General features: G+C 39.8%; 2 protein-coding genes across 5 annotated transcripts in view; both read left to right on the forward strand.

The window, feature by feature from the left end:
• DKKL1 (dickkopf like acrosomal protein 1) overlaps positions 1-7,111 on the forward strand; it is a 44,933-nt gene extending 37,822 nt beyond the window's left edge. For both annotated transcript variants that reach the window (XM_042474481.1, XM_042474482.1), the window contains exons 5-8: positions 4,485-4,577; positions 4,995-5,142; positions 5,645-5,807; positions 6,491-7,111. In XM_042474481.1, coding sequence (XP_042330415.1) covers positions 4,485-4,577; positions 4,995-5,142; positions 5,645-5,807; positions 6,491-6,833 — 747 coding nt within the window. In that variant the 3' untranslated portion in view covers positions 6,834-7,111. The remainder of the gene's footprint in view (positions 1-4,484; positions 4,578-4,994; positions 5,143-5,644; positions 5,808-6,490) is intronic.
• Positions 7,112-13,044: 5,933 nt separating this feature from the next.
• Positions 13,045-17,662, forward strand: part of KASH5 (KASH domain containing 5) — a 29,713-nt gene continuing 25,095 nt past the window's right edge. For all 3 annotated transcript variants that reach the window (XM_042477631.1, XM_042477633.1, XM_042477634.1), the window contains exons 1-3: positions 13,045-13,109; positions 13,767-13,883; positions 16,227-16,407. In XM_042477631.1, the coding sequence (XP_042333565.1) occupies positions 16,268-16,407 (140 nt within the window). In that variant the 5' untranslated portion in view covers positions 13,045-13,109; positions 13,767-13,883; positions 16,227-16,267. The remainder of the gene's footprint in view (positions 13,110-13,766; positions 13,884-16,226; positions 16,408-17,662) is intronic.

The raw sequence follows: 17,662 nt of genomic DNA on the forward strand, positions 1-17,662 counted from the left end.
TCCCCCAAATCCAGTTTTTCCTACCCTGTTGTCTTCCAGGTATATTGGGGGAATGACTCCCATTTCCCTCTAATCAGCAAGAGCAATGGCCATCTGGTTGGGGGACTTTGAGACTCGTAGCCCAGTTTATCTGAACAGCACTATGTTGGGAAAGATTATCCTAACCATTTCCCACAGAGAGAGAACTCACAAATGAAAACAATCAGATGACTTTATCACATGAGGCTTTAAATCTACTGTTAAAACTCGAGAATAACACCGTTGGCAATGCTTACTGCATAATGTCATGGCTGTTTTGTTGCTGCTTTGCTGTTAAAGCATCCCTATTCATTGAAGGGGAACACCAATCAATAAGATCCCAAACATATTCCTTACCTTCTTCTCAAGTGTGATAACTTCCTTGGATAGCATTTCCAACACTGGGCAAGCATTTCCAATACTGGGCAATCAATGTCCCCTCCTGCCTCCTCATCCCTCCCTATTCCTATTTTTAAAAACTTTCTTTTCTCCTCTTCCCTCCCGTCTGCCAAAGGAGAAATTAAGATTCTCTCTTCATGAGGAAACTATAATTTCTCTCTTGGTGTGGAGTGAAGCAGCATCTCTTCCCCATTGCCCAACCTGCAAAAGGAGAAATGTGAGAGTTTCTTCACGAGGAGACTGTCATATCTCCTTTGGCAGTCGGAGGGCAGAAAAGCTAACTTCCTCCCAGGGAAAAACTACTCTGGAATTGGATTACAAATACAAATAGAAATTATTATTTTTGTTTAAAAAAAAAAGGCATACTAGGTAGGGCATAGGGCAGGGATGCAAAGTCATGAGGGAAAGAAGAGAGTGCACTGGGACCCTCAATGGTGCAAAAAGCCCCATTGTGCTATTGAAGAGAGGTGTAGCATTAAAAGCTCCGAAACCCATATGTTTTCTTTTTCTTTTAATGACGTGACTGCAACGAGATCAGTAATAAAGTCCATAGTCTTCCTGGGCAGTTTGTCAGCTGGTAAAACTGACCTTTTTGACCAAAACTCCCTAGTTTTTTTGTTTCCAAATGCCCATCAAGGGCTGGGTGAGCAGTTTTTTGTTTTTTAATTTTGGGAGGCCCTGTGACATTTTCAGCCCAGGGAAGGCCTTACTTCTAAGCATGATGAACCAGAAGTTGACTACTAGATCATCTTGTTGTGAAAAAGGCCTATTCTGTGCCTACTATGTGCCCAGGGCCTCCAACATATAACAAAATTGTTCCTATGTGCACAAGAGGCCATTTGGAGGGAACATATGTTTCTGACTTTTTGTAGAGAGGGGCAGCCCTTTAACCCCAGACAATTGTCCATTCCCATAAGTATATATTTCTATTCTAATTTAATCAATAGTAAAATAAAATACAATAAAATAAATCACAGGTAATATTCACATCCCCCCACTGCATTTTATCTCTGTCTTTCTAGGAGAAAGTGCCAGAGGCTAGTCAGGAAGGAAAAGGTCTTGAGGCAGACGGAGAGGATACTGGGCTCAGGTTCCTAAAGCTGGGTCTCCCCCAGCCTCAGTCTCGGCTGACCTTTCTGATCTTCCGCTTGCCTCAGCATCTTAAGAGTGAGCAGCAGGTACCTGAAACCAACTGGTTAAAGGAAGAGCCAGTCAGTGATAGGAGGCACAGGCTGCTGGCCATTCGAAATGGGCTTTTAGCTGCTCCCCGTCCCATCAAGAAGAAGGCACTGCTTGTTACCCCAACCAACACATTCATCCCACGCAAACGTCACTTCTTTTTCTTCTGGCGGAAAATATAAGGCACAAGGAAAGGCACTTGTGTGGGTCATGGAGTCTGCCTCAGTTTCTGAGGAGTGGGATGGGTGAGGTTGGGGGGCTCCTACCAAAAGGGGAAAACTGTTCCTCACAAAATCTTGAAATAAATATTAATTCAGAGCAAAACCCTGAAGATGAACAGTTGGTAATTGTGTTTTATTTTAGTTAAGTTATAGAACTGGGAACTTACTTGTTTTGAATATACTGCGCACTGATGGCAGCTGAAGAAGAAGTAGCAATAGTAAAGCTTGTGAAAGTAATTATTCCAAATGCTTAGTAGTAGTATTACTGTACCATCTGTGCACACAGCACCTTACATAGGTTACTAGGGGTCCATTTACACAATGCTAAAAAGTAGATATACATAACTGAAAAAGAGAACAGAAAAGGCAGATACACATTACCAACAAAGAGCACAAAAGAGATACCAGTGTAGATTAAATTTCGTATGCTAATTTATTTGTAAAACTGCAAAATGATAACATGGATTAATAACTTCAAAAGAATTACAATATATCTCACCTGCCAAGACATTGACCGGTGATCTGTTGTCCAGATGCTAAGTGCAGATGAGCAACTCACAACAAGTCTCTGATCTTCACCCTTGTGGTTCTTTATCTTTAAGTTAGCCTTGGACTAGATAGCTCCTGCAATAGAGGACACCTTCAAAAAGAGGACTGTTTTCTGGCAACCCTTAAAATAGAGGCTTCTCTGTTAAAAAAAAAAAAGGATAAATGGCCAAACAACAAGTAACAAAAACAGATCTCTGCTCTTAAGGAACTAACAGTCTAAAATAGACATATGAGAAACAACAGAGGGAAGGCAGAATGATGGTAAATGCCATGACAGTGGGACCAAGAATTAGAACAAGGCAAAGGCCATGGGAGAAAGTTGGATACTGAAGGATGGGAGCCCCGTGTACAATTCTTCCTGCCCTAATTGATAGGTGGGCAACTTCCTGGTGGCAGGGGGCAACACTGGATTCCCTTCCCCATCCACTAGGATTTATACAACCACTAAAGTTACAAAGTAGCTTCCTATGGTGTAGAGGGGTGCCAGAGTGCCCCCCCCCCATACCACAGAGCCTTGAAGTTTGGCAGGGCAGTGTCCCCTTACAGAAGGCCAAACAAACTTTATTCCATGGCAGGAACAAAATAGGGTGTCATGCCACTGAAAGAAAAAACAAAACAAAAACAACCCAAAGAGAGAAGGGACTCACATACAGCGTGGAGGCTGCACGTTGCCCAGTCTTGTCCTCATTGCTTCTATTCCTCATCCATCAGCTAAAAAAAGGAACTATAAGCAGGGCTGTACATAATGATCAAACATTTCAGCATTCCCTTGGTCTCAATTATAGATGCTTAAAGCACATGCTTAACTCTCTCACTGAAATCAATGGGGCATCAGTGCACTTCATGATGATTGACTCATACCCACTGCTGTTCAGAAATAATGGCCCAGACCAGAATGGCACTTGTGGAGAGAGGAAGAGGGCAGGAAATATGCAGCTCTTCTGGCACTCTCCTTTTGTAGCCATTGTGAAATTATTGGCAAGCTCTAGAAGCTGGGTGCCTGTACTACTTGTTGTGTGCCTTCAAGTCATTTCTGACTTAAGGTGGCCCTATCATGTAGTTTCCTTGGCAAGATTTCTTCAGCGGAGGTTTGCCCTTGCCTTCTCTGAAGGTGAGAGGGTGTGACTTGCCCAAAGTCATCCAATGGGTTTCATGGCAGAGCTGGGAACCGAACCCTGGTTTCACAGAGTCCTAGCCCAACACCCAAGCCACTACACCACACTGGTACTCAGAAACTTTGTGCCAAGGTCTAATGAACAGGGAAGTGCTCTGACAGCACTGTGACTGCACTTTGTAATCAGCTTCTATGATGCCACCTCTGTGATCTCTTTCACTTTGAAGCTGATGGTACATCAGAGCTGCAGGACATTTTGAAAGGGTGGTAATGCTTTGTCAGCTTGTAGTCACTAGCAGCAGCACTTACTGTATATACTTGTGTCACAAGTTGACCTCATGTGTAAGTTGAGGGAAGGTTTTATGGCCAAAATCATGGATTTTGATATGACCTGTAGATAAGTCAAGAGTAAAACCTAGGGAGGAGAAGGTTTTAACATCAGATTGAGAAGGAAATGTAAAAAATTGGGTGTTTGGTGGGAAGCAACAGAGAGAAAAGGGAAGAGAGAAGCAACGGAGAGGAGAATCTCTAGGTTGTGCTTAAGAAAACAGTGTATAACTGAATTCACAACTGGAATGGTTATGCTTCAACATGTATTTAGCAAGAACAAATACTGTACTAAATGTTTACAATGCCCAATAATATTTTGAAAGAAAGAGCACAGCGTCACCCTCAACTATACAAGGAGCAACTTGTGACATAGTTACAGCTGAGAAGCTAACAGGTAGGGGTAAATTGCTCTGTCTCCTTTCTCCTCACCCCACAACCTGCCTTCATTATAGAAGAAGAGTACCCACTAAATCACTCTGAAAGTCCAGTTAGTTTGGTAATCCATTCTTACTTGGCTGGCAAGATGCTTCTGAGAAGCCTACAAGCAGCATTTGAAGGCAAGTAGCTCTCCAGCTTCCCCACCAACTGGTATTCAGAGGTATGCTGCCACTGAACAGTTATCTGCCTCATTATCCACTGATGGACATATGCACCATGTTCTTCTTCTTCAACAGGAATGTGTGAATAACAACGACTGCCAAAAAGACCAGTTCTGTTTTAGGTCTCTCCTTGCTTCACAGTGCCAGCAGTGTAAAGCCAAGGATACAGTGAGTACACAAAACTGCTGGTTTGCTGCTGTATCCAGAGAGGTGCTGTGGTCTAACATAATTCAATTTTAAGTGATCTCCCTGTACAGCAAGGAGGAGCAAGTGGCATGTCTTCCCATTTTTTTGCCCTAGAACCCTAAGATTGACTTCTAGATCACTAAAAAATGCCTCTTGTGGGCTTTCCCCAGGGAGCAGGGAATGTGACAGAATTGCCAACTATGACCTTTAGGGGATACTGGAGGGTGTTTGGGGACAGATTTTTTTCATGATTTTGGAGTGTATGTGTGGGGAGGGGAAGCAATCTCACAGCGCAACAGTTTTTCTGACTCCTGTTCTGGAGCCTGTTGCATGAAGGAATTTGCTAGTTCTGAGATACATGTTGTCATACACCATGTTTCACCTACTTTTGTCTTCTAGATGTGTTGGAATAATGGGGAATGTTGCCTGGGTTACCTATGTGTGTGGGGCAAGTGTACAGAAGATGTGAGCCATGGTGAGAGTGGAACAAGATGTGACCCACACCAAGAAGAGTGTGCTCAGGGATTATGTTGTACCTTCAGCAACTGTGAGATGACCTCTTTGTAGCTCTGTCTCTTGCATGCTTCCTGTCTCCTCTCTTTGGATCAGCATCAAACTGTTGCATCACTTGAGGGTTGTCGGTCTTTTTTAAAATGTAAATAGCAGCTGCAGGGGAGGTAATTGAAGATTGGGATCATGGTGCATGAGTAAGGGAAATTTAACACATCCTGTGCCATAGTACTGACAGTAATTCTCTCACCCCACAAGCTGCAATTTGGCTGGTATGAGAAGCTCCTATTGTTGTCCAAGGGAATTTTTTCAGACTCTATTTTTGGTCATTTTTCAATTAAAATGCAACTGTAGCAGCAGCAGCTTGTCTGGAGTAGTTAAGAATTACTGAGAGTTTGCAGAGCTATTGTGGCTGTAGTTAGAAGCTTCCTCTTTGCAATATTTGCACCAATATTTGTTGCTTACTCAGCCTTGCTAATATTCCCCTGTACTTTCTGTATACACAGACTTCCCCAATTTCTCTTCTGTCTCCAATACAGCTCTCCCATTCCCCATCTGCACTCCCCAGCCAAAAGAAGGGGAAAAATGTCAAATCCCCAGTGGCACCTTTCTTGCACTGATGGGTTGGGGCAGCCTGGAAGCATTTGCCAAACCAAAGGAGCACTGTCCATGTGCCCAGGGACTGAAGTGCAGAACTAAAAGGTAAAAAGTAATTTGTCTGTGTTAAATCTCTCAAATGGAACAACAGAAGGATCTCTTAAAAAAAGGGGTTGTTAAAGTGATGTAAACAGAACTGATGATGTGAGAGTTACATATTGCATTCTTGAAAAGGCTAAAAGTAAAATAGCTCCAAATACTTTAACTTTCTTATAACCCATTGCTCAAGGTAGTACACAGATTATTAACCAGAACTAAAACTGAAGTAGCTATAGAGAACATTTTAGTCATTCTTCAGTGTCTGTGTACACAAGCCAGAAACATGCCAGTAACAATGAGTGTGAAAAGACAGCCTGAAAGAGATGATGGCAAAGTATGAGAAAATGGGTGGGAATATGTGTAAAGGTGGGACAGCAGTTTTGGTAAGCATCAAGATGGAAAGATGAAGAAAGGTAACCTGAGCACAGATACAGTAGACATTAGGTGAGGGTGGAAATGGGAATGTGGGGCATTAGTAGATTTGTTTGAATGAATGTAAAACTATAAAAAGGGTTGCTGAGTTATATCAGAAGCTCATTTTGTCTAGCATCTTGATTCTTCCAGAGTCCAACCAGATGCTTTTGGGAAGATGCAGAATAGGAGATGAGGATCTAGAAAGGGACAAGATTATATATGTTGCCATACTGGATGTATGTTCACCTTTGGCCCCATCTTCTTTTTTCTCCTAGGTATTCCATGATCTCTACATGTGAAAAGTCAGAGAAAAGACTAGATATAAGTAACCCAGATCAACAAATGTCTTTTTTCCAACCAATCTTAACGCGTCAGAATAAAGACGATGATTACTATGATGACTTTAGACAAGATGGCCAAATGGACATACTCAATCTGTCTAGAGGACCTTCTTCTATGGAAGAAATTAGCCAAACCAAGGGGCTAAGTGAAGACTATGATGAGATGAGACAATCATCATGGGAGAAAGATATAGCATATCTCAACCAACCAGAATTCCAGGAACTCAAGGAATTGGCTGATGAAATGGGCCAGGATTGGAGGCCTGGCTTTTACTAATTACATTTGCCTTTTGCTTTTAATTGCTTGTTGCTCCTCCTCACCTTAGTCCCCTCCCATGTCTTTATCTTATCTCCTTTATTTTTCTTCATCATACACCAATTTCTAGAACCCGTCCAGCAAACCAAACTTGAAATTGTTTTTCTTAAGTAACTACTAGCTGTGTAAACGTTGTTCTGTTCATACTGGGAACATACTACTTACTGTACAATGTGAAGAAAGATGTGGATCATATTTCACAAACTCCCTTTCAATAAAACCTTGGGCTAGTTTTGAAATACTGCATACCTATGGTCCAGTGCAAACAACTTATTCAGTGCTAAGAACTATTAAACAGTTTGTTCCAGGGAGAATACTTACATTTATTCTAAAATTCCCATAACCCCAACACTTTTTAGGTAATCTACAGCCTAGACATAAAATTCAATAGAACTACAAACTTGGCTACTTAATTACTTTTTAAAAGATTTTTTAATAATACAGATAACAAATTGGGAAGGTATTTATGTATTCACTTCTTTATGTACACTTCTCAAGAACTGAGTACAGTATGTTTTAGGGCTGGAGCTATGAAAAAACTGTTTTAGGAAAAATATGAGTACTAAGGATCTTCCTGAGTATGTAAGGACAGAAATTTCCCAGCAGATGAATACAGAATGCAAAGTATTCTAGGCAAGCTACATAACATTAAGTCTGCTAGAGCAGATATAAGTGGCAAGAGAACATAAGAAGCCTGCTCAACAAGACCAAAGCCACATCTAGGCCAAGATCCTATTTTCCACAGGGCAAGCCAGATGCCTATAGCAAGTATAGGCATCATGACCAGTAGCCATGGAAAGTCTTATCTTCCTTTAATTGTTCTCATCTTTATAAGCTTTCTGATTTGGTGGACATCTTGGAGCAAGAAAGGTAGAAACCAGTGGGAAGTTAAGCACAGCAACAGGTCTGAGATTGGCAGGAAGAAATTCTTAGACAGGGCTGTATAACATGACACTTAAGGGGCAATTTTGGCCTCTGGGGCATTCTAAATACTCACTATAGAGGTAGTTATAACCTGACTGCATATTAAGCTTTTCCTACAACTTTTCTGGGACATCTAAAGGTTGACCCAAACTAGTGAAGCAGAGATGGAAAATTGCCTCCCTGCCTGTCTGCTTCTCAGTGAAGGAGAACATCCTAAAACGAGTAACTTTAGAGGCACAACTAGAGAGATCCTACTGAAAAACGGGATTTAAACTAGATTTAAATTTTTAAAAACCTCGCAAATGTGGGAAGTTTATCAGATGACGTCACTGTTAAAGTGAAATAATGTGAAATTAAACCGGAGGTAAAGCAAAGAAAAATGGCAGCCTTTTACTTTCTAAACTTCCCAAAAGTAAAAAGTTGTGCTCTTTTCTCTGCTTTACCTCGTTTAACTTTGCTTTATTTCACTTTGGGGTTCATTATGTGTGATGAATCTGTTTGAGTTTTTTTTTAAAAAATGAATCTAGTTTAAATCCCATTTTTCAGTGGGATCTCCCTAGTGTGATAAACTTATATGAAAGTTAAACTTGTCCGTCAGAAAAGTGCAATTTAGTCTTGCCTTTGTCCACAATATATGTTTCTAGGTTCTTTCAGGAACTGACTTTCTTACTGATTTGGGTAGAGGAACATGGCCAGCCCTAAATAAAAGCCCTAATGAATCATACCAAGGGTCTATCTATTTCAGAATCCCAATTCTCACAATGACCAACCAGTTGCCCACAAGTAAGGAAGACCCTTCCCTTGATATTGCCCCAAGTAATAGTATTCTGTATTACACTATCCCTGAAAATAACATTTCCATTTTGCTTTTGTGTTCAGTAGCAACTAGTAGATCTTTGTGGAAAGCATCATCACCATAACTTGTGTCAATAAATTCCATTGATCATGCCTTTACATGCAGAATATTGCAGGGGGTTGTAAAATATGACAGGCTGAGCAAGCAGAAGTGATGTCTCAAGATACAAGCCTTTCTCAGCAGCAACCAGACACTTAGTTGCCCGTTAGTAGATTTATTTGCCCCCTAAAGAATATATTTAACTGATTTTTTTCTTTTGAAGAAAAAGATGCAATGGGGGAGTTGTATGCTCTGGAAAGAAAGTGATATAGGCATCCTCGGTATATATTCTCCAGTCAAGTCTTCCAGCTAGGTATATTATATGGTCCATTTGAGACTTCCTCAGAGCATGAATAATTGAAACGCTTTGTTGCCATGTTGTTGCTCAGTGTATGCAGAACAGCAGAGGTGAAATGAAGGGAGGCAGGCAGAAGAGATAATCAGGAATACAAACAAGAAAGGGATAACTAATAGCACAGCACACAAAGCAAAACGTGGGTGGAAAGATAGTATACGACATAAACCAGGTGCAAGTTTGAGGTTGCAAAGTGTTGTAAGGTAAAGAGAAAGAGAGGCATGATGACGGTCAAGGTAGGAAATTACTGGACGCAGACAAAGAAGTACGGTAGGTAAGAAATGGAAAATACAGAGCAGGTTTGGCTGGTTTAAACGAGGTTGGTTTGAAACCCGAGTCCAAAACACATTGCAGAATTAATTCAGTTTGAGATCACTTTAACTGCCCTGGATCAGTGCTAGGGAATCCTGGAAACTGTAGTTTATGGTGATACCAGAGCTCTCTTCTGACAGAGAAGCCTAAATGTCTCTCAAAACTACAGTTCCCAGCATTCCCTAGCATTGAGCCAGGGCAGTTAAAGCGGTCTTAAACTGGATTATTTCTGCAGCATGTTTTGGAGAGGGCCAAAATGCACTGCAGAAATAATCCAGTTTGAGACCACTTTAACTGCTGCTAGCGAATTCTGGGAATTGTAGTTTTGTGAGACATTTTGCCTTCTCTGTCAGAAGGAGCTCCTCTGGTGCCACCATTGTTTTAACACATTCACATTTAAAACACTATCTCCTAATTATTATAGTTTATTATTGATCAAAACAATTTGTTTTTTTAATGCACATTTTAAAAGGACAATTACATTATTTAAAGTAGTGGGCATAACATATGAACACCTGCAGTTTGCTCCTTTTGATTCCCCTGCAGTGGAAGCGGTGCCAAACTGGATGGTTTCTGCAATGTGTTTTGGCCCAGTAAAAATGCCTCACAAAACTACATTTCCCAGAACTCCACAGCATTAAACCATGGTAGTTAAAGTGGTATCAAACTGGATTATTTCTGCAGTGTGTTTTGGCTTACAAAAATGTCTCACAAAACTACATTTCCCAGGACTTCATATAATTGAGCCTGGCAGTTAAAGTGGTCTCAAACTGGATTATTTCTGCAGTGAAAAATGCCACACAAAAAATTACAGTTCCCAGGATTCCCTAGCAGTGAGCCAGGGCATTTAAAGTGGTCTCAAACTGGATTATTTCTGCAGTGTGTTTTGGCTTTCAAAAAAAGTCTCACAGAACTACACTTCCCAGAACTCCATAGCACTGAAAGAAACTGTTAAAGCAGTGCCAAATTGGCTTATTTCTGCAGTGTGTTTTGGCTTACAAAAATGCCTCACAAAACTACATTTCCCAGAACTCCACAGCACTGAGCCAGGGCAGTTAAAGCGGTGCCAAACTGGATTATTTCTGGCCCAGAAAAACTCCTCACAAAACTACATTTCCCATAACTCCATAGCATTGAGCTAGGGCAGTTAAAGCGGTGTCAGTTAAAGCTGGGTTATTTCTGCAGTGTATACGAAGCGGCCAAAACCGTTCATCATCAGCCTCCACAGAGACTGAAGGCAGGGAGGGAAGGCTCTCCTCAGTCTTCCAACCCTTTTCCTTCCCTCAGTGTGGCTTTATTAAACGCCATAGCGCCCTCCTCCATTTTGTTTTTTGTTGAGGGAGGGAAGGAAGGAGGCGTTTTGGCTCCCTTGTTCCCATCCAAGCTGAGGGGTTTCCCCCATCTTCCTCCTCCACTTGAGGCATTTGTTTCCTCTTTTTGCCTTGGCAGGGAGCCTTTTCCAGGTGATTCTTTCCCTGGTTGTCCTCCCTCAGCCTCAGAGGAGTAATAATAACAATAATGGCGCCTCCAAAAAGGAGTAGGAAAAGGCAGTGAAGAAGAGGGTCTCTGCTGCCAACAGAGACCCCTTTCATTTGAATCTCATCACATTAACATTTAAAATACTATTATAGCTTTATTGTTAATCAAAACAATTTGCTTTTTTATTTTAAAAAGAGTAAATTTTAAAAGGACAATTATATTATTTAAACTAGTGGGCATAACATGTGAACACCTGCATTTTGCTCCTTATTTTTCTAATTTGGTCCTATATTGGGGAAGTCATACACATTAATGCAAAACTTGGTGCTTTTTTAAAAACACCTTTTAGTAGAAACCTGATCCCCCTCTCTATTTACAATCAATAGTGAAAGATACTAATAAAAACTGTTTTCCCCCCCTCATAAATAAATGAACAATAACTATATTTAAAGGCTGCATCCACACTGTAGAATTCATGTAGTTTGACACCGCTTTAACTGCCAGGGCTCAATGTAATCCTGGGAATTGTAGTTTGGTCTGGTGACACCAGAGACACAACTTTAACTGCCATGGCTCAATGTAAGGAATTCTGGAAAAAGTAGTTTTGTGAAACATTTAGCTTTCTTTGTCAGAGAGCTCTGGGGCCACAACAAACTTAAGTTCCCAGAATTCCATAGTATTGAGCAATGGTAGTTAAAGTGGGGTCAAACTGGATTATTTCTGCAGTGCGTATGGATAGAAACCCTGTTGAAGTTCCCCATCATTAGGAAGATGCGGGTCTGAAAAGGCACAGAATTTAGGGCAAGACTTGTGTACAAGTTGCAATTTCCCCTTCCTACTTAGTCCACATGTGAGCAGACTGAACTCCTGGTTGGGGTTAGAAACTTACTATATGATAACTCTGGAGACCTGGGTTCGAGTTCCCTTTCAGCCATAGAAACCCACTGTACAAGTCACACACTCTCAGCCTCAGAAGAAAACAAATGCCAGACACCTCTGAACAGATCTTGCAGAGACCTGTGACCATAAGTCAGAAATGACTTGAAGGCACACGAAAACAAAATAGTAATAGGGACAAGATAGTACACAACAATTAAGTGCATAACACCAGTTAAGAAATGTTCTCCTTAAACCAGCGTATAACAGTAATACAATCAGCCCTCCTTATTGACTGATGTTTTTATGCATGGATTCAAACATCCACAGCTTGAAACTATTCCAAAAAAAGTATAAATTCCAAAAAGCAAATCTTGATTTTCCATTTTGTTATGCCATTGTATTTAATGGGACTTGATCATCCACAGATTTTGTTATCCATGGAGGATCCTAGAACCAAACCCCAGCTGATACCAAGAACCCTCTGTATACTTCCTCCTGCTAAATACATAATTACTTTTGAATTAAATATTTAGATGAAAAAGCCTGAATACCATCCACAGTAGAATAGTCACCCCAGATAATTTGCCCAAACTAATGAGAGTAGTTTAATGTGAGTACTGTAGTCATCCCAAACTATCACTTAAATACACTTGAAATTGTGGGTCATATTGCCTTTATTATATGATAAATGCATGTTTGTTTGCTCTTGATTGAATATGTGGTAGGATATCATGCAGTCAAAATATACTGTTGTAAACCTAACATCATTACACAGTGCCCTGTAGGAGAGAAAAGTCTGATTGTTGAATACTCTTTCTTCTTACTATATCAAGCTTTCCTCAGTTTCTAGAGGTGTAAAAGTCTACAGTGTGAATCAATCTGGAGTTTGAATTTTGATACATTCCTGACAGTAGCAATGAAAAACTTCAGTCCCAATACACTAACGGTACATACAACCATGACAAAAGGACATGAAAATCATTCCTAATTTTATAATTTATTTTTAAAATTATCTTACAAATTTTAGTTTACTGATTTTTTTAACAAATGGGATTGTCATACCAATGTAGTCCAGATTACAAATAAATTTAATGGTAATCCAGATGTTTCACTACTTTCACAAACCCTGGAAATTATATATATATATATATATATATATATACTTAAAAAGTTCTAGCTTTGTAAAGGCTGGATTGAGTTCCTGCTTTTTCTTTTTCTTTTTGCTGCAGTTAGATAAAGAATTGATCCTCATTTTTTCTTTTTTCTAGTAAAATAATGTTCTGTGGAGCTAAAGCTCTGTCGTTAGAGGAACTTCACTGATAATGGAGGGATATTTCCACAATCTTTTGAAAATGCAGCAGTGCACAGTTAACTGCAGCCTTATCACCGGAAAGTAAGTATAATTGCTCATTTTTCAAATTTTATATCTTGTAATTATTTATGTTTTATTTTAGTTGGAGCTTAGAACCATCCTGTCCTCCGGGCTAATTTAAAACAACAACAACACATAATTTATAGTACAATTTTGTTTGCAATGCTGAGGGGGAAAAATAAAACTATGGAATTAGACTCCTCATGCTTTTAAGTGATTAGCAAAGGTTGATAAGCAATTTATGTAGGAATGAAGAAAACCTGTTTGAAGTTAAAGTTATTGACGTATGAGTTTTGGATAGATGTGAGAGATGCAGCTTGAGTAACAAGAATGAACAGTGGGGAATTATGAATAGAAGAGATGAAGAGAAAAGTACATTGTTAGATTTTGGCGGTTGGAGAACTAAGTTTTCATTTGGGCAAATAACATCTGTATTTTCTTTTCAGTAGAGTGACATAACACATATACAGAAATGGATTAATATGGTGGATTTTTTTGTAGAGCTAGCACAGATGTCACCGCATTAAAAAATACTGTGGAAGTGCCTCTGCAACAACTGTATATCACAGCTATCAATAATAGGCATTGTAAATACATTTCGTAACAGCCTAAAAGGATGACTAATCCAGGCTTAGAAAAAAAAATCTCATTTATGTTAAATGTTACTTCCTCCTATAGCAGTGCAATGGGACAGTGCTGGCGTCAGCAGCAAGAACATCATTCTCAATGTGGGCCAGTGCTCTGAAGAACATGTTTTGAAATGCACATTCAAGGCCTGTGATCCTGAACAAACAGGTAGAAAATTTTCCAACATTCGTTGGAAACAGTCTTCAAAACTATAGAGAATTTTTTTTTTAAGGGCATCTTTTGTATCACATTTTGGCCTTGTATTCATGTTATTTTGTCAGTGCACTCAAACATCTATGAAGAAACAAAGAAACAAGTAAATCCAGTGTAATTATAGTAAGAACAAACTGTAGGAGAAAAATGTGCCCCCCCCCCCACATTTTTTGGAATATGTTTTTTGTTACAAAAACATATCCTATAAAATGGAGATTATCCAGGAATAGGAACAGATTATTCAACCCAGCTACTCAAAAATAGGGTTATGCAGCTGACTTTCTGTTCGATCTCTTTTCATCATCAAATAGGAACTCCTTTTCCAGTCTGAGTAGAATATTTATGTTTGGTTAACAGCTTGTTTTGAAATTTGTTTACCTGGCTGGGATGAGTAAACTTCTGTTGCTTCTCTGTCATATGCTTTGTGAAGGAATAAATACAGCTTCAAAGAGCATAACTCAGGGCTAGTTCTAGGGAGGAAGCAAAATATATCAACAGCCCTTTGGCAAACTAGCTCTTGAAGCTAGCTCTTCATGAAAGGAACTATAAATCAATCTCATGCATAAATCAAGGACAGGTTTTGGGACCAAAATTATGGATTTTGATATGATCCGTGAATAAGTGGAGGGTAAAATTTAGGATGTGAAGAACTAGGGATGTAAAGAACAAAGCAAAGGAAAACAATGCCAAGGAACTTACAAAATTTGAGCAGACATAACTGTTTGTGCTCACCCTGAAGGCTGGATGGATGATAGAGCAGAGGGGTTTCTGTCCTTCTAGGACAGTTTACATACAATCTTGCCTTTCACCAGGGTATGGTTCCTTTTTTAAAAAAATATACATTACTTAGAATGAACTGTGGATAAGTTGACTCAGGTTTTTTGGGTCACTTTTTTGACCTAAATTTCTAGACATATACATGCATATATATGGTAGTTCTGAGTGATATAAACTGATTTTACTTAAACTCTACATAGCATGGTGTAGCGGTTTCAGTGTTAGACTATCAGACAAGGGAAATTGGAAGTATAATCCCATGACAATCTGAATGTAGTCATGGGGTTTAACATTATTGCATGATAACCCACTACACACAAATTCAAGCAATGGGAAGTTAGTCCGAGCGCAGTCATGGGGTTTCACGTTATTGTGTGATAGACTGCCACACACAAATTCGGGCCATGGCATGCTATTTTGGGGCAATGGGGAACCAGTTCGAATGCAATGAGCATTCACGTAATTTCGCTAAACTAGCGACTTTACGTGAATGCATTCTGGCCCCACTTTCTTTTCATTCAAAATTAAGAGAAATTCCTCATGTGTGATAAACTCCTAGGAGACTGGCCATGGAAACTCACTGGGTGACCATGGGCAAGTCACCCTTTTTTTCAACCTCAAAGGAAGGCAAAGGCAAACATCCTCTGAACAAATTCTGCCACGAAAACTCTATGATAGGCAACCTTAAGGTTGCCATAAGTCAGAAATGACTTATAGCAGGGGTTGGCAACCTACGGCCCGTGGGCCGGATCCGGCCCAGCAAGGCCTTGGGACGGCCCCAGGCCGGTCCTGCCGCCAATTGCTGCCCCCGCTGCAGCTTCCGCGCCGCTCCGGGCGCCATTTTGAGTTTGGCTCCCCAGTTGTCTGAGGGACAGCAACCCGGCCCCCGGCTCAAAAAGGTTGCCTACCCCTGACTTATAGAATCATAGAGTTGGAAGAGACTGCTAGGGCCATCCAGTCCAACCCCCTGCCATGCAGGAAATCTAAATCAAAGCATCCCTGACAGATGGCCATCCAGCCTCTGTTTAAAGACCTCTAAGGAAGGAGACTTGAGGGCAACCAGCAACAATAATAATACATTGAAGAAATAAGTAATAATAAGAATTAAATTGTGTAGAGAGGACAATATATATATTTTAAAATAGACATTTAAGAATAGTGACAAATAGTGCGACTTGCAAGGCATCTTCCCATGTCTCCTGTCTTTCTTGAATTTCAGATCTATTCTTCATGCATCAGCCATTTTGCTTGAAACAAAGGACTGGAATTTGGTTGTAAATTACCTTCTGACCTGCTTCTATGGGGCACTTTAAGATAATACAGACAAGTAGAATAGCCACTCATGTACTGATAATTAGTTATAGCCAGGAAAAATATAATTTCCTTTTTTCACCCAAGATGAAAAAAAACTAGTGACATAGACAATATATTTTAATAAGCTGTACTGCTAAGTGGGGAAAGAACTATTCTCCTTTTCGGTTTTTTATTTGAGTCATTCCTTTATTTCCGATATGTTTATAGGAGAGGTATCTGTTTTCCGAATCATTGAATACTTACAAGAGATGACAGGGCAAAGTTGTGAAGACTGGAGGTTTCAGTCACTCTATAAGAGATTGGATCCTGAAGAAAGAGGAATCACTGTCGATTTTTCTACCTTTTATTCTGTCATGAAAGATTGGATTGCAGACTGTCGACAGGAAGGGTTCGTAAGATTAATAGTCAGATATTGACTTACACCATAGTGCTATATTCAATGAAGTAGCATCTTTAAGGATAAAAGGGAGGAAGGGAGGGGAAAAAAGGGAATATGCCAGTACACTTAAGACTAATTTTAGCATGAGCTTTCTTAGATATACACCCATTTCTTCAGATGCAGTACAGAGTGATATTAAGGCCTCAGGTTGTAAAGCATGTTTATAAATTTGTGGGAGTGGGATAGAACATAATAAGGTCCAGAAAGATGCAAATCTCTTCTTGGCCCTAAGTTTTTACACCATAGCATTTAAGAAAAATGGAGGACCTTAAATGTCCTACATTTTGGGCTGAGTTTTGTCCTGCAGTTTTCCTACAGTTTGGTCTAGATTTTGTCCTACATTTTGTCCCAGGTTTTAGTGGACAATTATGGCAATCCTAGGTCTTTTAGACTTGTAACATTTCTTTACAGTGGTCAGTTAGTGTTGATGTGTAAAAGTAATAAATCTGCTTACCAAAAGTCAAATACAACAGAAACATTTTTTTTCTTTCCTGTACTCACTGGCAGGCATCTTTGCATGAAAGAGAGGGCAAATGTTTCTGCTCTTCGCATGACAGAGAGCAAATGTTCCTAATCCTGCCCCAACACATAGCAGAGGAAACAAGTGTGACTAATAAGAAAAGGTCAAGCAGTACTGATTTACTTTTTCAGAACAATAATAAGGCAGGAGCAGTGGCTGTTAATCTATATTTTAGCTAGGAGATTAGACAGTACTCAGGAACTAGACAAGTTTATAGGCTATATTTTCATGTTGCCATCTGGTGAAATCTTGTGCTGAAAAAAGAAAAGGAATGAATGAAGAGAGGCCAGTGTCCTTGAATGTCTAAATATAGTTGCTGCAGATTTTGGTACAGTGGGTTAACTGCTCATGGGTTCCTCTTACTTAACAGGAAGCAAGAAATTTAGGCCAGAAATGGGAAAATTACTTTTTTGAACTATAGCTCCCAAATCCCTAATCCATCCTAACCAGTGGCCAAGCTATCTGGGGGATTGTGGGAATTATAGTCTAAAAGAATGGTACCCACCTTTGTTCTAGGCAGACACATAGCTGTTTAAGAAGCTACCACTTTTCTGATTTTGAAAGTAACCCTTCTCTACATTAAAAACAATTGTTTGTGTTTTTGAGCAATAAGTAAAAATAATTATGTTTTGATTTGGATTCTGTATACAGACAAGGTGTTCATGCAAAAGAGTTCCAACATCA

This window comes from Sceloporus undulatus, chromosome 6, assembly GCF_019175285.1.
Source record: "Sceloporus undulatus isolate JIND9_A2432 ecotype Alabama chromosome 6, SceUnd_v1.1, whole genome shotgun sequence".
Taxonomy (NCBI): Eukaryota; Metazoa; Chordata; class Lepidosauria; order Squamata; family Phrynosomatidae; genus Sceloporus; species Sceloporus undulatus.